This window comes from Monopterus albus, unplaced genomic scaffold, assembly GCF_001952655.1.
Source record: "Monopterus albus unplaced genomic scaffold, M_albus_1.0 scaffold310.1, whole genome shotgun sequence".
NCBI classification, from domain to species: domain Eukaryota; kingdom Metazoa; phylum Chordata; class Actinopteri; order Synbranchiformes; family Synbranchidae; genus Monopterus; species Monopterus albus.
In genome coordinates, this window is record NW_018128190.1 from 240223 (window position 1) to 260662 (window position 20440).

Sequence of the window (20440 nt, forward strand, 5' to 3'; positions counted from 1 at the left end):
CAAAATTCTATGGTTCAGGAGCACTCACATCAAATGTCTTGCGGACAGGGGTCATCAGCCTCCTTTAGGTCAGTAACAGTTTTATTTCAGCCATAAGTGTTCTTGAGAAAAACAATCATCATGATCTCTATATATCCCACAGATAAAGAAGACATTTTGAATTTATATGTGCTATGACTGCCAGGATTTTATTAGCACCTTAGGTAGCAATAAATAACCTTGTCCAAGTATGTAAAGCTAACCTTTTTCTCCCACTCACACACTTAAAAAGAATAATGTAAACTGTCAATGTCACAACATCACAACAACATCAATGATTAGATTTGCTCAGAGAAAATTGCCATTCAGCAATCAAAGGAAAAGGGATTTAAAAGGAGGATACAGATGTAAATAGAAAAAAATTACTTGTGTACAGTAATTTACCCTGCGCCATACAAAAATATAAAGCAGGCTATCTGCAGCAATAATGTAAAGCCTATATTTGTCATCTTATTCGTTATCACAATCATCATTACCACAGGAAATGTTTATTAGGCAGAACTGACAATTATGGTAAAAGATGACAAAGCCAAGACTAAAAGCAAAATACAAATCCTTATATGTTAATGTAGGAAGGCCAAGTTTGACTTCTGCTTGCTCCATCCTGATTTATATTTCAGTACATTCCATTTAAGTGGCGTGTTGCAGACCTGGAGGCTTCAACTGTACTATCTGAATAGACGAAGAAGGGAGGGAGGGAGCAAGGGAAGGAGGGATGGAGGGGGCGGAAACTCTTCGCTTCTCCGCACTTTTTATGGAAGCGTTGCAGTTTGCAAGGAGGAGGTGGTATAAATGATAAAACAGCATCTATAATTTCTAATCCATTTTATGTTTGGGCTTCACTTCACTGCTGAGAAGATGAGCGGTGTGTCAGGTGTCGTGACTCGGACGGTGGAAAATCGAGAAAAGGACCGCACAACTAATGTGAGTGATGCAAGAGAATTCTTATTAAAAAAGACAGAGTTCATAACATAGATGCACCTGTGCTACTTAGTAAATGGCTCACATGGACCTAATCCCTATGTGCCTATATCGTGTGGTACCGGACTAACTTTAAATGATTACAGCTGTGATAGGTAACGTTAAATGGCTAACCTGTGTGGCTTTCTATGTGGATGACTTACCTCTTTTACAGAAAATCTCATTCTGAGTTCAAACTAGGTCACCTTTCATGTCCTTTATGAACATATAAAAGTGAAACTGCTGTGTAAATGGCATAAAACTATAATATTTATAATATTGATAGCCTACGTGGGGCTTTTGAAATAGCATTTATGACATATGGAAAAGCAGAAACTTATTTTCTTCAGTCATATGACGCCAGAATACACCGTGGAAAAGTACGCAGTGTTCATACAGGAGAGCAAACATTGTCCAGCACTACTGTAGTTTTTTTTTTCTTTTGATTTATTTCCCCTAAAAAAGTTATGTCAGACTTGTCACATTCAACACACCTGTGTTTCTTTGGCCTAACACCACCTTGGCTAACACACAGTTCATTTCAAGACAATAATTCACTGAAGATAACTCACAGTACACTATTGCTTGGTAGCATATTGTTTGAATAACCCAAATGTGATAGCCAACATTAAAATCTTTTACATGCACTTGATACAGTATGAGCATTGTGCCAGTTTGATTATATACAGTAATTGTACACTGACATCATTTATTAAATGGGAAGTGAATTTAGTTGAGATTATTTAATATTCCCTCAAAGAGAGAATATCAAATGGTCCCTAGTCTATTATCACTTATCATATAGTATAATGCTCAAGCAGGACAGATGGTGGCTGTGACTGCTGGATTACACTGGTAATTGTTGCATGTCTTCATTTACTGTATGTTTATCATTAACCTTTTCTACAGAGTGACTTATATGGCGCTTTCTCTGGATTTTTAACCTGCTTTTGCCTTAGAAAAAGTTGGGTGAGCGTTCTTATGGAAGTCCAGGATTCAGGTTAAATCGTGTTTTGACGTGTCACTCAGTTTCTCAGTGAGTATTAGGTTGCGCCATCATATATCTGCTGGGTCCCATAACAGGTGATGCCATAACTCTAACCTTGACATACTTTTAAGCTGCTTTTAACTCATATCCTCAGCCAAACAAGGAATAAATAATTAGTGCCTTGACCCAGCATCTTATCTACTTTGTGTCTATTTAGGGCAAGCTGTCATCTGAATGCCTGCTAGTAGTTTTATCAGAAAATTGCTACTCTCTGAACTAGTGTTCTTGAATCCTGGCCCAGCTGGCTTCTTAGAGCCAGGTCCAGTCATTGTCCAACCACCATCACTGTAAAACTCCACTAATTGCAACATTAGCCACTATGTAGCAACCTATGAGAAGGAATTATTTACCGCAGGGGTTTTGCTGGAAAACCAGTCTTGTCTGAACTAGGTATAAGACTATGAAGCCTAAAGCAGGCAGTGAAAAACCTGGCTATCACTGCAGGCAGTTCCAGTGAATGACTGTGGGTTAGTGTGCAACATGTCGTCTGAGTTCATGATGCGTTGCACACAAGTACAGTGTGTGGTACTTGTTAAGATGAGGTATCTGAAGAGGCTACCTCTTCCATGACATGTTTCATTCTTTAAAAATAAAGTAACATTTTAAACCTATAACTTTTTAAAGTTATTCTTTTATGGCTCAGCTGAGAAAACAATTGGTATGACGTTCCAGGAGTTCCAAGCAACTAATTTAAAAAGTGCCAAGACTTGTTGAGCAGGTAGTTAACTAGAAATTCTTTATTCTTTATTGGCAGTCCAATGTATTTGTTTCTGCCAATGTCTTATTTAACTAACATATATAAGACTCTGTAATATTTGATCCAATCTGTCCAGAACCTTCTCCTTGTTGCAGATTGTTGTGAACACACACTTCCTTGCAGGTATCACAGTATAATGACTATTTAGCAAAGTGACATGAACAAAATTTTGTCAAATGCAATCTTAACAATTACATACCTTGTTATCATGAAATTAAAGTAATATATTGGCTTAAACCATTGAGTTAATACGTGATATATCTTGCCATAGTGTGTGCCAGAATGTTGGCACGAATGAGCAGATTGTTTGTTTATACATAGTACAAAAGGGTTTTTGGCTCAGCTGGCAGACATTATTTTTTAAATCTTTTTTGCATCCAGCAAACTTAACATTTTGTTTCTTCATTCCACCTAAACACAATGAGGATTTAAATAGCTTTCTTCCTCATCCTGACAAATAGCATACGTTTTAGTTCATGTGTGTATAGTTATTGCATGCGAGCATTCTGGGAAGCACAAGAACAGTTCAGGCAAGGATATAATTAAAATAGCTTATCTGGCTTGTAGTCTTTTATTTTGTCAACGCTACAGTATACTTTAGTAACAGTAAACATTGTTGAATGGCATGTTTGTACCGCTCACATGGCAACAATAGGCTAAGCAAATATAAATACTTATACTATACTATACAAGTTTGAGAAATAACTGAGTATTTGGACATGTTATAAACAAAACTAATGACTATTTCTATTATTTTCTAGTCTGTTATTCTATTAACAATTTGGTTGATTAATGAAAATGGTACAAGGAACCCACATTTCTGATTTGGGCCCCATACTGCACTTGAAATGGTCATGAATAACACAAAGTTTCGAGTTTCAGTAGTTTATTCATTTCAGTTATAGTTTAACATATAAAGGTTTAGATAGCTGAAGACACAAGAACACACAGACATGAACATATTTGGACTGTGAGGCATTTGACGTTAGTTTGCACACTTGTGTTTACACTGCACACACTCAGTGTCAGTACCTGTTACATAAAGAGGCTTCATTAATCTCGGTTATATAACTGGCATCACGCATTCCTCAGAGGGCTGCTACCTGCCACTGTCATTGTGTGCCAGATAAATGAAGTCATTCTACAGTTTTTTCTGTTGGCCACTTATTGTCCAAACTAAGTTATGTATCAGTGCATATTTATATAAGATTAAAATAAAATATGTAGAAGGCTACTGAGTCTAATTTGTAGGCTCTGTAGTTTATAAATGACTGTCAAAATATGTTAGCAGTTGAGAGTCGCCATATCCAGGACTGTGTATAATCTAATCAGTGGAAATGTTCCTTCCAGTTCTTTCCACTGTGTATTTGGCAGTACAGTCCTGTAGTGGAGGCTAACAGCTACAAGCCTCTTTGGACTGGCACTGTATTGAGTGGGGAACAATCTGGATGAAAAGGGGTTGGGCATCTGGTGCAGCCTCACCCACCCATATGCAAGACAAGACGGTCGCGACTTCCCACACACTTAGTCACACAGACAGACTGGGTCGCGGCTGCATGCACACCACTGTGGAGTTTCCCGGACAGCTTTGTTTGCCGAGGTAGATACCAGAGCCATGTTTGTGAGATAAAATTAAGGGTTTGTGTTTAGGATTATAGAGTGTGAAGTGCATGATGGTACTTGAAGTTGTAGTTTTGTCTGCTTTATGAATCACAGGGAAGTGTTTGGGTGTATGATTCATTTGGCTATGTGTTCAAAGTACAGGGCTAGATTCCCACACACAGATCAAGCCAGTCCAGATAGAGACACTAGAAAAATCATTTGAAAAACATTAAATGAACATTAGCTTTTTTTTAATAGCTTGACTTATGCAGAAGGAAAAGTACTAAAGAGATACTTTAGTTGAATCTGAATTTATGTGAATCTGAATTCATTTTATTGACTCAGACCACCTGAATGCAGACATTGCCTATGACTTTATCCAGCATATAGTGCCACTTCCTGTTTGTTATTGATGCCATGGAAAAGTGACTCCAAATCGATCTACTGTATGTGTACAAATAATGTAACCTGAACCTCTGTTGTTGCATCGATGACACATACTCTTGGTATTAATCAAAAGGGAAGAGGTTATGTGACGTAATTGTTTGGAGCACGACAAGTTAGCATTTGTATTAGGTGTTTTATGACTTTGTGTCATTCATAGCATGTGTGGCTATGTTGCTTTGTAATAAAACTATTGTGTTCTTACTGCACTCACAGATAGATGGGTTTCACACTTGGCTGTGAGCTCTTGGGACAGGACTTCAGATACTGTGTTTCTGCAGTGCTCTGTTCTCTCTTCTTCCGAGCTCGTTAGAATTATTTTGTACATAGATTTATAGCTGTTTGTTCTTGTCGGCCTGGACAGCAGTGATATCATCCCCAGTATCAGTAAACACCAGCCATGGAGGCGTTTGTAGCTTGGTAGCTCTGATTGGTTGGTGCTATATTGATTGTGGGAGGTTACTGATGGATGTTGTTGTAGACCACATGCTGAGGCGAAGCAGTGACATTACCTCCAAAACAGTAAACATGGGTTAGGCTGGATAGATGTGTAAGTGGTTATTTTTGTATTTGTATGATGTCACCTGAAGCTATTCAAGCCATCTCTGCTCTGCTCTGACTGTTTTGACAATCAATTACTTTGGAATGTTAATTGTTGAAGTAATTTTTCACACAAAAATGCTAAACATTATCTGGTTTTAGCCTCAGTCATTGCTGCTTTTCTCATCTTATATAGAGGTAAACTGCTTATGTCTGGGTTTTGAAATTTGAAGATGTCAACTTGGGCTTTAAGAAATTATGGGCATTTTTCAGTATTTTTGGCATCTTGTAGATGAAACCCCCTAATCAGCTAATCAAAAAAAATCTGCAGCTGCAGCCCTGGGTACTTTATTCTAGTCTATACTTTACTGATTTGTACTCTACTGCATTTATTTTGAATGTCTTAATGTTATGCCAGCCTTGTAACTAGTAAGCAGGAGTCACAGAGGAGTAGATGTGTCTACAGCAGCACTGTTCTGTCCTCATCCTCCATTGTTTGATATGGTGAAACATGACACTGGAGACAGAAAACAGACCCTCCCTTGGGATTAACTGCTGCTGCTCAGTTTAAAAGCCAACCTGAGAAAGATACACTAAACTGGTGCCCCGGATAGCAGATTATCTACCAAAATGTTTACCATGATACTTGCACCTAAGCAGTTTACCTGTGTGCTAACAGTTTGCATCAGTCAGTTTGTGATCACTTTATTGCAGCACACTAATTTGGAGACTTTTGTGATGTGTGAATATACTATGTAAGCTTTCAGTGAATGCTGTTTTGACTGCAATACCGTTTGTTTAATGAAACACATTGATCATGGTGGTTTCTGGTTGCACATGACATGAATGTTAGGATATGGCTGACTTAGCTTGGACTTGCTTTTACCAGTAGAAGATTTTACACATAGTGTGATAAAACATGGCATGTTTAGCTGTAAATTTGTCTTTTGATTTTATCAAACTCATAAGAATTTGATTAACATAGATTTATACCTCGAAGGGATAATTACTCAGCCATGATGGAACAACATCTGAACACTTTTTACCTGGAGGTTGATTATATTATAAAACGGGTTTATGGAGTTATGTAAGAGCTATTGAAAAGTCATACTGCTTAGCCTTACAGCTTTGCTCTTGCTTTGGTTTTCAATTTTGTAAGTAAATTTCAGGCTAGTCCTTGTAGATGGGAATTTATTCACTGAGCTGCATGGACAAGCCTAGAGAAGCAGCACCCAGAGCTTTCTACCCTTGTGCCTCAGTGCTGGAGGCAGATATTAACTACATTATAAATGCACCAAAAAGATAAAAGGGCTGACTCTATTATCAACATCTGAAATGTGTGAGTTTGTACCTGCCCGTGCAGCAGGCAACAAATATGTTTTAGGACAAAACAGCAGATGAAATCAATTTGAGGTGCAGCAGTATATTGTAACCTGTAGTACAACCTATTTATACACTCATATATTAATTTGCATATATCTTAAGTGTGTTGTTTTTTTTCTGTCAGTGCATGCAAGTCAGTGATTACATCAGGACTAACAATGGTAAACAGTTCTTATGCAAATTGAACAAGCCAGAACTGCAAAGGTATGCAATGATTCAATGTTTAATTTCACCTTGCAATATGAACACATACAGATTCACAGTAAGACACCACCTTTTAATTTATAATCATTTGTTGGCAGTGGGTGCTGTTATTCTGACTTCAGTACAACCAGTTCAGTATAGTCTCAAGTAATGACGCATCAAATGATAGTGAACTTTTTCTGAAATATGATAATAAGCACACGTTGCTTCGATGTTCAGCAGTCAGTGTTTACACCAACCCATTATACCGTCATCTAAGGACAATACTGTAGTCTGAAGTTTCCTACATGTGTGGTTTTTGTTGTTGCTGTTCCTGCTTCCAAACACATAAAAAGATTTTAAAAAGAGAAAAAGGCCTCATGCTCACGGTTCGTTCATGCTCAACGATACAAATCCAGAAATCTTAAGGTGCTCTTGAAGTTGAATCATGCAAAAAGAGAAAATATACTTCATGCACTATTAGGTGGAGCAAGGAATATGTTAAAACACCTTTTTTATAAATAATAAAAAATAGTTTAAATAAATAAAATAAAGTTGTTGTTTTTTACATATTCCTTGTGCCACCTAAGAGTGCCTGACATAAAATGATTTTAACCAGGGAAAGAATGCCACATAGGAAACTGGAAATTCACCCAAAAAAGCTTTAATGAATTTTGCATAAATTGAGTCCTCAACTGTAATATTGATTAATTTGAGTACCAAAGCATACCTATAATTTAGCTACAGTTGATTTTTATGACCTATAACATATAGTTTTTGAATCTCTCTGGATGAGTCTCAGCCCCATGACTGAAGTTGGAGCTGGTGGTAAATAAGCAATGAAGCACTCGCATGTGGTGAGGTACAGAACATTGCGTTTTTGTGTAGTGAGCACCTCCCAGGGTGTGTCTGTTCTACAATCCTCTCTGTTGTCTATTGAAACAGAAGCCCCGGAGCTGGCGCCTCTTAAGATGTCAGGGTGAAATATTGGCCTGTCTGTCATTGCCTCAGCTCTGATGGTTTTCAGACACACAAAGAGCTGCCAGTCTGGCTAAAGCATTTATCCGGTGTTTGATTTGCAAGCCAGAGAATTGGTTGCTTACGTAAGTAACCAAATGTGTTACCCACATGTTGTGCTGGGTTGGCCTTCTCTGTTCTTTTAAGCCTTATGTTGTTGTGTTTACATAACATATGGTTGGCAAAGCTAGCCCTAATATAAACCTGATTCTCACCTTACATTCAACACCAGCTGTTAACCCTCAGAAACCTTGTTGAAGTTGTGAGGACCAGTACAAATGTCCTCACATGACAGTCTGAGAACTTGATCCTCATCATGTACACACTCACAAAAAAGAACAAAACATTTAATAGCATTAGTTGTGATATACAAAATATCTCTTATTAGTAATTTCATGACATTTTGTTGGACCTATACATAACAATGCTCTGCAAAAAGGAGATCTCTCTCTCTTTCTCTCTCTCTCTCAGCATAGGTAAATGACTTCACCATGGACAGACCTGTACAATATGAACACAGTACACACACATTAAAGTTTTATTTTATTACTTTTTCATGGTCAAGTTGCTTTTTAATGACTCTTCATCCTCGCCTATTCAGATGTGGTACACTGGGTAATACATTAAGCTGCATAGGATTTTTTATTTAATGTTGAATGAAGATAGTTCTGTTACTGTCTTTTGCACATTTCATGATCATCATGATCTGCAGGCATCAGATGTTAATTGTTTGTCATCAAAAATGAAAAAGTTACATTGGTCATGAGTTCCTTCCTCAGTTTGAGGTGACAGAATACAAATCCAAGCTGGCACATTACTGCCATCACTGCCATGGTGTTAACTGGGAGGCCAGACGGTGAATTAATTCAAATTGTTGTATGGTAACCATTATGAAACAATTACAAAATGCATTATTCAGGTTGGGATACTTACTACGGTCTCATAGCCTTTGTTTGTCTTGTGAAAGATTGTGTTTTCTTACAGGTGTCACGTAATCATTTGTGCAAGGTCAAGGTTATTATTGTGGTGCTAAAACTGGCAACAGACTGTGGCATGTAGGGAATGTGTCAGTGCCTCATCATAATAACAGGCGTCATTCTCACAGAAAGTAATTGAAGATCTGTCAAGTGGCTCCATTAAAATGTACAGTTGTAACAGTTTTGAGCAGTTGCTAAGCTGTATACTATAATGTTTCTGCAGTGATGTGTCAAACAGGGGAGCACCACCTGTTCCCCTTTAAATGTATGTTCCAGTTTATGTGTTTTACCTACCAGCACTGAATTTTCCTACAGCACAGCTGTATTCTATAGAAGGAAGTCAACATGCAACATTATAGTCACCTAGAAGCTTCTTTAGCTCTGTTTTGACTAATTGACTATTTATTGGTATATTACTATATTTTGATGTGTCTTTTAATAATTATCATGATAATAGTTTGGGTGTTTTGCTGAGAATTCCTGCCTGAGTTTATAGACTAATACTAAACTCAACAAAGAAGTTAAAATAATTACAGTCCAAACATCTACAGGCTATTTTTGCACAGTTTACTTACCGTCACTGATGATAGCACCCACAGCAGAACCACAAAGTGAAAAAGCACACGTTTTTTAATGCAGCTGCCCCCGACAATGGCTGATAATTCAGTTTTTGCCTCAAATACTGTAGGGTGGAGCACACTGCATATAACAAGTGCATACACATACACGCACGAGCGTACATACAGACAGGTAACACCTTGCAGAGGTAAGGATTAAACATAATTTAAGATGGTGATATAATATAAAATAGGTGCTAGGGAGCTCACCTGCACCTGGACTTATAAGATCAAATGTTGTCAAGTAGGATTATGTGGAGTCAAAACACATGTTTGTTTTGCGGAATTATTGAATCTTGCACTTTGTTATGTAAAAATACCTCATAAGGAATGTCATTTTTAGCTTCCCATATTATCTAGATGGTCACAATGTATTATATTAGGCACCGATGAAAGTATTAATAACAATAAGTTAAAGTTATGTACTTTGTGACATTACGCCATTTTCAGTGACCTTTACATAAAGTTCATTAACTTGAACCAAATCAATAGCAGTGAGGATGTGAACTTTGACTAAATAGGAATGATTAACACAGGCTTGGACTCCTGGACTCCTAGTCATTAACAGGGATGTCTCTATGTTATCAGGAAAGTATGATATGTCATTAGCAGAGTAATACAGGACAAGCTAATGTCCCATCATATAGTGATGTTGGGACTCAAACAAATCAAATTAAGGCAGACAAAGTGACAGGCCATGATTCATTACTGTTGATCTAAAAAAACCCTAATGTATTAGAGCTAAGGAAGGTGAAAGAGCAGCAAGTACAGAGTGCACATACATATACAATGGAATCAAATGCACCAACTACAGAACTGCATAGTATACTTGTAGGATGCATACAGTAATAGAAACACCAGCCTGGACGCGTTGTTGTTAACCAAACTATGTTCAATAAATAAAAGAGCAAGTTGTGAAAGCATGTTGGATGGAACAGGACCTGTCTTTGTTACCAAGGCGATATAGTTGGATTGAGAGTGACTCAGTAGCCACAGATGTTTTGAATGAAAGTATTTTTGGCCTCTACTGGTTTCATTTTCTCCAGTGAGTGTAGTGGAGTGTGTGGTCATAATCACCAGACTTGGCTCTGAGGATTCAGTGGAAATGTCTCCTCAGTGTCCGTTGCTGGGTTGCACAGTCAAACTGTTTAGCATTCACAGAGGAACTTGGGTAATGGGGAAGTTTTATGGTAAAAAGTACCCATCTCTCTTTCCTGGCTCCACCCTCTTTCTCACTAGTGACTTTCATTTTGAACCCCTTTTGTATTCATTGGTTGTTTTTCTCATAATCCTCATTTGTAGTCATCTCATCTTTTATTTCAGGGTCAATGCAGGCGGTTTAGACTCACTCGACAAGATCAAGATCAGCCAGGCTACACCTTGGAGTGGCGCAGCAACAAAGTACAAATGAAATAGTTTTATCATGCAGTTTATTGACTGAAAGGAAATGGTATGTGATGGGAATCTTTATCTAAAATTATTTGCTGAATGTAGGAGAGCAGCATAGCGGTGCTGCCACAGCAACCAGAAGAACAGGCTGAAACACGTGAACTCATCAGTTCCACAGAAGAAGTAATTAAGGTATTTAAGCTTGTTTTTCTGTTCCCATGTACAAAGCCAGTTGACATTTAATGCGTCTCTGAACTTTGCTCACCTGTATAATGTATCATACTGCTGCTGCTGTGTTCCCCAGGTTTACCTTGAAGCCTGTCCAGAGTCAGTGGAGAGTGTCAAGATGCTGACGGATGAGGCATCACAGATTCAGGAGGTCAGTGTGCAACTGAGCAGCACTTCCTGCAGCCACATTTATGCATGACACATTTTTTTAAGCATAGGGTGTTTTTGTTCCAGGTGAGGTATTGTCTGAAGACTCTGAGGGAGCAGATGGCAGCCAGGCAGAAAAATAACAACAAGGTACACACCCTCTGCATCAATGTTAGAAATGTTTTGCTGAATATATAGTGCTGAAAGTAGGCAACTGAGTATTTGGTCCAACAGAAAGTTAACTGACATCAATTATGATTTATTTTTAAGCCATCTGTCTATTAAATATGCCAAACATTTGCTGGTTCCAGCTTCTCTAATGTGAGGATTTGCTGTTTTTCTCTTGTATGATTCACTGTAATTTAACTATATTTAGGTTTTCACCTAAAGGTCAGACAAGTTGTCTTGGGCATTTATTGGTCCCCAAACAGGGAAATTCACAAAGCTGCAGCAGTATAGGGATCAAAACAAGTTCCTCAAGTTGTACATTTTTAGAGTAAAATGAAAACTAATTCCACTAACCAGCCACTTCTCTCTTCTTCAGCATCCAGCCAATGGCTTCAAAGTCAGTATGCCCAGCAGCCAACCAGCTGTCCCCAGTAGAAACACTGCTTTCGTTGAGTCAGACATTCAAGTAAGCTTACCATTATTCATCTTTATATAACATCTTCAGAAGAGTGTTTGCTGTTTTTATGATCCGGTCAGTTTCATATAAATGAATCAGAGGACTGGCAAAGGCCAGTTTAAGCTGAAACTAGTTTGAATGCATTTAGATTTGTATAGAAATGACAGGCTTTCATAATGGAAAGGTGTTCCAGGTGAGGTATTATCTGAAGACTCACTCAGGTTCAAGTAGATTTCCAGATGAAACCTCACTGAAAAGATGAAAATGAAATTAAAAAATCACACCAGCCAACTGCTCACTGTTCCACAGACAGTAATGCCAGGATCTCTGAAGATAACCAAGCTTACCACACACACACTGTGCAATGGCTCACTTACATTCTAACTAAGAATGCATACACATGCACAAATGACATTGCATTTCTCATGGACAGACTCAGCACATCATAACATTTTCTCTAATGCAATTCCATTACCAAGGAAGTAGTGTTTGGAGGAGGGCAAGAGTGTGTGTGCATTGTGGCTATCCATTCCCAGTGATTTGTGTATGTGTATATAGGTAAAGTAGGGTCAATTTAACTGCCCTCCTTTCTGAATAATGTCAGATTATTCAGCAGCACAAATGCCACTCTTTGTCTGGCAAGGAAAAGTATTTTGCCCCCTGAAGAAAAGCCATGAGATAAATGATCATCTTCTCAGCCAAACAATGTCTTAAACATGTATCAAATCATTGGCATCTAGCTGTGTGTTAGTCCCTTCCTTGCACTCAGGTTCAAGTAGATTTCCAGATGAAACCTCACTGAGCAGAACACTTTTCTCTCTGCCTGCACTCTCAGGTTACGGATAATCAGGAGGAGAATGTAAAGCTCAGGGAGGCAACCCAGCATCTGTACACACAGCTGAAGGAGATGGAAAAGAGGCATCAGAAGGAGAGAGAGAGACTGCAGGTCTGTATCACGAGATGATTAACATGACACAATTTCCTGTCTGCAGCTATGACTCACTCCTCTGCTGCTCTGCTTTCACTTTAATCATCCTCATTATCAGAATTAACATTTTTAACACTGACAAGAGAAATTAATCATCATTAATCACTTAAAGGTCCTGGATTTCTGCAATTAGTATACAAGAAAATAACACGCTATACTGTGGCTTCAGAATGTCATAGCCAATTATTTTAACCCTGAGGCAGAATATTTTGTGGGAGATATTTCAGCTCCATCCACCATTAGTTAAATTTTTACACTTATGAATTGCTTCTCCCTTTCTTTTGTGTATTGTGGGAGAATAATTTACATCAACAGCTCTATCAAAAACATATCATATTTTTAATTATGCATGTTGTCTTTATGCAGTTTATTTTGGTTATAGTTTATTGTTTCCTTTTATAATTAGTATCCAGTAGGGATCTGGGACAGAGCTCATGCACTAATAAAGTAGTATAAATAATAAACAGAAAGGTGTTAGTTGTCCTGAACAAAGAGAGAGACATGTTGTTGACATTTTATTCAAGGACAGTCTTTTCTAGTTTTATCCATTATTCCTAATGGTGTGAAGCATATTATGCAAATCAGTTAAATGCTGAGATCTGGGAATGTTTTCTTTTAAAACGAGTTAGATCATTAGACCACTTGTGTCTAACTGTAAAATGTTATACTGACCAAGCAGAAAAAGTGTCAGAACTATTAAAGTAAAACCCAAGTTTTAATAAATCTGATCCATCATTTCAAAGTGTATTTATTATAACTTAATATCTTAGAAAACCCTAAATCAATCCTCACCCTGTGGCTCCCCTCACAGGCTGAGTCCAATGAATACTGTACTCGTCTGGCTGAGCAGTCGGAACGGCTGCAGAAGGCAGAGGAACAGTCGGAGGAGAGAGGTCAGCAGGTGGAGGAGCTGCAGCAGCTCCTGGGAAGCATGGAGATTGAGAATGGCATCCTCAAAAACAAGATGGCCGCACGGGAGGCAGAGCTGCTGCAGCTCAAAGCAGACACGGGGAGAGAGCAGGGGAAAGAGAAAAGGTAAGATAGAAAACACTGTGTTCAGTCAAAGTTGGAGTTTTCTTTTTATTTTGTTTTGTTTTTAACAAACCAAATTATTAGGTAAAAACTTGGTATATTGAATCGTATAGTATTATTTGTTTCACTGTTAGTTTTATTATTAATATACAGAAGTTCAGGTCTTTCTCTTTTATATCCTCTGAAATGACAGAACACATGCCAGTGGATGGATTATAAATAGTGTGTAAAACACACATTAGTAACTAACATGGGTCTATTCAAAATGACAAAACAATGTGTTTAGTCTTATATGTATCAGTTAGCTTTTAGTTTGACAATTTCCTCATACAGTGTATCTGTGTTCCAGGTGTGCAGAGCTTGAGAAGGAGGTGGCCATCCTGAAGGAAAAGATTCATCACCTTGACGACATGTTGAAAAGTCAGCAGAGGAAGGTCCGCCACATGATCGAACAGGTATTTATTCACATAAGAGGTTGCCTAGTGGTGCAAGTTGCACACAGAGATAAACACATATTTGTACAGCTATCTTTGTGAGGACACTTACTGATCAAATGCATTCTCCGGCCTCTGACCTAAACCTAATTCTGCCCTTAACTCTAAGTCTTAACATTGTAACTAGAAAGACCCGTTGCCAAAATGTCCTGACTCCCATGGTAAAAAATACTCAAACTGGCCCTCTTCCTGTGTAACCATACGTGCACACACATACACACAATGCTAATGATGTCGGTAGTGCCCACAAACACACAGGAAGCCATTAATGAGGGAATTGGATTTTGAGGAGGCGATACTTTACGCGTTACTGATAAAAGGAAGTGGAGCAAAACAAAACTCACTTATCATGAATAAGAAATGCTGCATCTGCTCCTACTGGAAATGTGAGCTGTTTCTTTCTTTGTTTGTGTTTATTTGCTATTTATATAATACAGCTGCAGAACTCCCGGACTGCGATCCAAGAGCGAGATCGAGTTATCAGAGATCTGGAGGAGAAGGTGGCTTTCCTGGAAGCTGAGGTCAGGAGCCTCTCATCCCTGCATTCAAAAAATATATACAAATGAATATATCGTAATTTCCGGACTATAAGCCGCACCCACTAAATGTAAGACGAAAAAACATGTTGTACATAGCCGCAGGTGTCCATGTTGTAACATGAGATATTTCGACAGCCAGATCGATCACCTGTAACTTGAAGTGGCATCATATGCATTTCGTCGTGTGTTGTCCATGATGAGGGTGTGTGCATGAAGCGACAAAAGTAGTGGCTTATAGTCCAGAAAGTACAGTGTACAAATCCATCAGAATCTTGTTATTACTTAGACTTGTTATAGCTGTTACTTAATTCCCTTATTACATTTTTCACATTATAACATACAGTATTTCTTAAATCCCTTTTGTGCTTAACAGATGAGGCTGATAATATTCTATATTCTATATATATATACTGTTTATTTACATTATGGTGTGTATATGTTTTCTATCATTAACAAATTCTAAACCAACAATTAACTGACTTTAAGTATTGACTGTGTTGTTAAAGCCTAATATAGTTCATTCCTCTGTATTGTAGATATTCATTATTGTCCAAAAACCATTAAAAAGGCCATACTCTCTCACACATGGTGATGCGCTCATTCATCATGACAAACATGACCACACATCAAATGTGTGTTTATCGGTGGCTGAAGATTGTCCCCCAAAATGCACCATTTACTCTCCTTTGAGTAACCTCTGGTACAAAGTACAGTACTCAGTTTTAATTAGAAGCTACAAAACATTTTTTAAGAATGAAACTATTAGTTTTCTTTCATTCAAACTATTTATTTTTGCACTGTTTAAAAATTTAACATCTATCTTCATTAGAAGCAAAGAGGTCTAGGGCAGAAAACCACAGTCAGTGTAGGACAATTAATGATTGCTTTGGTCTTTTTATGGGATTTGTCAACAGTAGTCATTGAAGCTAAAAGTGCCACACTTTCCCTAGCAGACTAATCATTAGGATGCTGCCCTTGATGTCAGTCCTTTACACTGTAAATCCCCGGTATCTATGCTTTAGCACCAGGAAGAAAAAGCCTAGATGAGACACCTTTTAATGTCTGTTACCCTTTTCTGTCTACAGAACAAAGAAATGCATGACCACATGGAGCACCTCCTGGAAGGCAAGGACCCTCAGCCCCTGAAGTCCACTTTGAAAAAGCCAGAGGTCGTTTACAGGTGATCTCATTTTCTTATTACACAGCAAGATGCATATTTCATCCTGCTAAGAGCGTATCTCCCTACTAGTCTTGCTATAGTCAATATCAGTATCCAAGTAAACCTCCTAACTTTCATTTTTTGATTATTATTTCCCCATGTGTACAGTAAAACACTCAGACCAATGTCACCGACCAACAAGGCCCTCCCATGCATCAAAGTCATAGAGATCATGTCCTGAGTGGGATGTGAACCAAGGGACTGGTAAGTAAAACAAGTTTGAATACAGCTGAAACAGCTAGGTTAACAGACCTCATGGTGACAAATCCCACTGGTCTTTTGTTAGTACCTGGTAATTGTTTTGAAGCTATACTACATCCTTCACAGGCTTTCTCAGCATCAAACAGAATCCGTACAAGGAAAGTACAAATGAATTCAAATTGGGATCCAAAGACAGGAGGAATCCTACAAAAGAAACATGATGGAGCTGCACAATGAAAAAAATTTTACTGAACTCCTTAGATGATGTACAAACACAAATCTGTACCATGTCAGCAAGTTTTCGAGATGCAGAGGCAGTAGCACGAGTTCAAGTAAAAATCCCTGCGTTCCCCGTGTTAAGGTTTTCCACCTCCTCTTCTCTCCTACACAGAATCTTTCAACAGGTCAGTGTCAAAGGTGGGTCGAGTTATTATTGTTAATGTCTTTGCTATGCACACTCTTGGACAAATGTACAAAGAAAATCATACTGTGTTGAGTGTTTTCAGCACTGCTTCTTCCTACAGCCTACTTGACCAGTCTTAAGCATCAGGGTCAAAGTTGTCAGTGCCGTGCACCTTACTTCCATAGGACCTGCAGATTTTTTGAATTTGAAATATGATTTAACTTGCATATATTTCTCTGACACTACAGTGGGTCAGAATAATAGTGATAATGCTGTTCTATGTATTAGAATTTTGACTTTTTAGCTATGCTGAAAAATACTGATTATGGGCTACATGTATTAATAGACTGAAAACTAAATGTATTTCTTATTTATGCTACCAAATGCTCCTTCAACCCACTTATTATATAACATGTTTTGTGTTAAAAGGTTTCATACTTAATACCAAGAATTCCAGTTTAACTGATACAACTCAAATAATTATGCATCAATTGTCCGGATGTTGCTGTTTATTTCTGTAAATTTTTCTCTGATACGGTGCAGGATGAACGTTTTTATAAAGTGCATAACCATTTACTGTGAACCTTGTAGACAGATACACTTAAGTTCAAGCTATGTACTTTTATTGTAATGTGTCAAATTTTATTTAATTACAATTTTAAAAAATACTGTCATGTCTGCCTCATTTATTGTGCTTGTGGATTTTTTAGAAACCTAACTTATCTGATGTTGTTGCATCTTTGTACTGCCACCTAGTGGAGATATTAAGAGGACTGAAGAACTAGGTTGTAATGTTTTTATCTCAAACCACAGATGTATAAAACTCACAAGTACAAATCACACTATTAATTAAATGCATTATCATTGTCCACATAAATATCTTACATCTGTAAAAACACACAATGGTTCATTCATATTTACATTTGGAAAAAATAAATATGAATACAGGTGATTTGCCATTAACTTCGCTGTTATTACAAAAATGACAATGAAATCCCTGCCAAGTTGGCTACAATCATATTTGTCCTCTGAACACACACGCTAGGTCCACAATAAGAACAAAGGCTTTGGTGTAACGTGCACATATTGAGAAGACGAAGACACATTGTGACTTTTAAAGTTTTTTCTACAAGTTTCTTTTAAATAACTTGAAAATACCATGTATGACAACTCAACACTACACACTTTAATAACTGAACATAGTGTATAAAGACGTTTCCCAAACTTAATTTGTGAATGTGGAATACTGAACTTGAAAAACATCTGTTTCCCAATAGATTGTTTAACTCATGTACACATGCTCACTTGCCATAAAAACATTTTCTGACAATCGGTCCATAAAAGCACTGATTTACAGGGTGCTCTCCAGTGTGTTGTAGTTGTCTTTGAAACTTTTGAGCTCCAGAAAGTGTTTAGGCCTCTTGCTGCGTTGGCCAGTGGAGGGCAAGTAGGTGACCTGGATGGTAGAGGGAGTGCTCCGGACAGGTGAGCCTGTCAGATCTTTGGCTGCAGACTGGTGATGCTGGTCCAGGCTGGTGGTGCTGGAATAAGCCTTCACCCTGTGGGAAGTGAGAGGAAAGAGGTGTCGTCTGGATATTACCAATGAAATAGCAACAGTGATCATCATTTTACATATATATCCTGCAGTTCTATGAAAAAGGTTTGGGCACCCCTGGTACAATTGCATATTTTGTTGATTTTTGAAGGGAAAAGAAGTAAATGCAACTCCTGCACAAACCCCCTGGGCTGATATCACTGGTTGCCAATGCTTTTTGTAGCTATGTCAAATCTAGACACAGTTTTTTTTTCATCACTTGATTTTTAGTACCAGTAGTAAACTGTGACAGGGATTACGTGATGAAGCACGCACTATACCCTGCCCTGTCGGTGTGAACAATGCAGACTGGAACACCAGTATATCAGAACTTACACATCAGCCAGTTCACTGAGAGCTTGCTGGTATTCAAGAAACTCAGCTTCCCCAAACACCTGAAACAAAAAGTTCAAGTTAAATCAATAACACAATACAGGAGCAAATGACAGAACTGATAAGCCTACTAAAATTTATTCTATTTTCATCACCAATCATTGACACACACAAAAACACTTGTACGCACCCCAGTCCCATGGCGAGCACTGTCATAGCCTTCAAGCAAACGGTCAATGAGTGTGCTGTGGCTACTCTTGATCAGAGAGTGGGAGTTGTTGCGCCCAGTAAATGCACTGGGACTGCAACTAATCTCCTGCAGAGGAATTCCTGAGGTCCAATCAGCAAAGAACAAGAAGTGAAGGTTAGAAAAGTTGAAACTTCAATACTACCTACAAGAAACAAAGTAACTACTAAAAACATGATTTGGTACACTCAAAGAGCATGTTATATATTTACAAAAACAAATCATGAAAAGAGAGATGAGAAACTTAAGATGTACAGATGAAAAGTTGTTTGAATTGCTGCTTCTCCATATGAGGTATGAACTTAAGTGGATTTATAAGATGAGGAAGATGATGAGTGTGACATTAATGGACCCAGTAATGTGATGATGAGAAGAATAATGCATTCATCTTCAAAATCAGTAAGTCTGAGCAGCTCAGACTTGACTCACCTGAGTCACGGATGGCATCCAGAGCTTTCATTCTGTACAGGTAGTTGAAGCAACCTTTGGAATGCAACAGATTTTTATTACATTACACAAAAACAATTTGCACTTAAAGACAACATGCACTTCAAGGAGTTGCAACACTATGAGCCGAAAAGGTGACTGACTAATCTGTGATCCCTGCTTCAGCCTGTCATCTTCTTCTGATAGGAGACGAGGTTCAAAACGGATCTCCTGGACCTTGGCCAGCCTGGAGTCGATTTCCTCTCTCAAACCCTGTAAATTAATCCATGAGGAATATGCATTGGCTCATGACCTGAACTAACAGCAACTGTCGCATATTCCACTACAGTAATCTCTGGACACACAACAGGTAGCCTATTTTATAACAGACGAGATTCACTTTACCTTAGGAGCATTGTGGCCAATAGGTGCATGGGGTCCTCGGCGGGATCTCATTGCAAAACGCATGATTTGCCTTTTGACGAAGATAAACAGTAGCACAAACACCTGAACACAAAAAAGACGTGACAGGACTTTGAATTCAGCATCGTCACGTGACCGCGTATCAGCTAGCAACCACAAACATACTTTCTGTGCTTACCAAGCTTCCATAAGCCATGACCAGAACAACATTAACCCCCGATAATGGCGATGACTCTGCCATGTTTACATCTGTATGTACAGATTATCCTCGGGTCGTTTAGCTAGCTACCTAGAAAAAGAATCTAATCGTTATGTTGCAAACTTCGTCTGGTAGCTAACAGACGGTTGTCCATTGTAAGAAGAATTCTCACTGCCACACAGATTAGAAAAATAGTTATCACATTGCAACTTTGAAATTATGCTTTTAGTAAGATCCTTGTGTAGCAGTTACACTGCAACTTCACTTGCTGCTCCGCGACATCATGTATTACGCAGTTTAGGTTATGCTAGCTTTGTGCGACAGCTACAACTGAGTTACGACACATCAAATTACCGTAATAACGGAGTAAGAAAGACCACTCACAT

The 20440-nt window shown here is 38.2% G+C and overlaps 2 protein-coding genes across 2 annotated transcripts; one reads left to right on the forward strand and one right to left on the reverse strand.

Annotated features, from left to right (window-relative positions):
• Positions 1-742: 742 nt before the first annotated feature.
• tuft1b (tuftelin 1b) lies at positions 743-17415 on the forward strand. Its single transcript, XM_020623811.1, has 13 exons — positions 743-963; positions 10891-10968; positions 11062-11148; positions 11261-11335; positions 11419-11481; positions 11876-11965; positions 12792-12902; positions 13756-13979; positions 14326-14431; positions 14908-14991; positions 16095-16189; positions 16337-16432; positions 16556-17415. The coding sequence occupies exons 1-12, from the start codon at positions 868-870 to the stop codon at positions 16407-16409; spliced, it is 1182 nt and encodes a 393-aa protein (XP_020479467.1). The 5' UTR covers positions 743-867; the 3' UTR covers positions 16410-16432; positions 16556-17415.
• A 94-nt stretch (positions 17416-17509) lies between these two features.
• LOC109973917 (uncharacterized protein C1orf43 homolog) lies at positions 17510-20390 on the reverse strand. Its single transcript, XM_020623812.1, has 7 exons — positions 20034-20390; positions 19838-19939; positions 19597-19705; positions 19436-19489; positions 18950-19089; positions 18763-18821; positions 17510-18391 (listed from the first exon to the last, which is right to left on the reverse strand). Exons 1-7 carry the CDS (start codon positions 20094-20096, stop codon positions 18184-18186), a joined length of 735 nt encoding a protein of 244 aa, XP_020479468.1. The 5' UTR covers positions 20097-20390; the 3' UTR covers positions 17510-18183.
• Positions 20391-20440: the final 50 nt, after the last annotated feature.

Bases quoted from the DNA above. Each gene is read 5' to 3' on its own strand.
- tuft1b (XM_020623811.1), top strand. From the start codon at position 868: ATGTTTGGGCTTCACTTCACTGCTGAGAAGATGAGCGGTGTGTCAGGT. The intron at 10,969-11,061 runs GTACAAATGAAA...TGCTGAATGTAG, and splicing joins TGGAGTGGCGCAGCAACAAA to GAGAGCAGCATAGCGGTGCT. The intron at 16,190-16,336 runs GTGATCTCATTT...CCATGTGTACAG, and splicing joins AAGCCAGAGGTCGTTTACAG to TAAAACACTCAGACCAATGT.
- LOC109973917 (XM_020623812.1), bottom strand. From the start codon at position 20,096: ATGGCAGAGTCATCGCCATTATCGGGGGTTAATGTTGTTCTGGTCATG. The intron at 18,822-18,949 runs GTGCGTACAAGT...TTTTTGTTTCAG, and splicing joins GTGCTCGCCATGGGACTGGG to GTGTTTGGGGAAGCTGAGTT. The intron at 18,392-18,762 runs GTAAGTTCTGAT...CACTTCCCACAG, and splicing joins CTCAGTGAACTGGCTGATGT to GGTGAAGGCTTATTCCAGCA.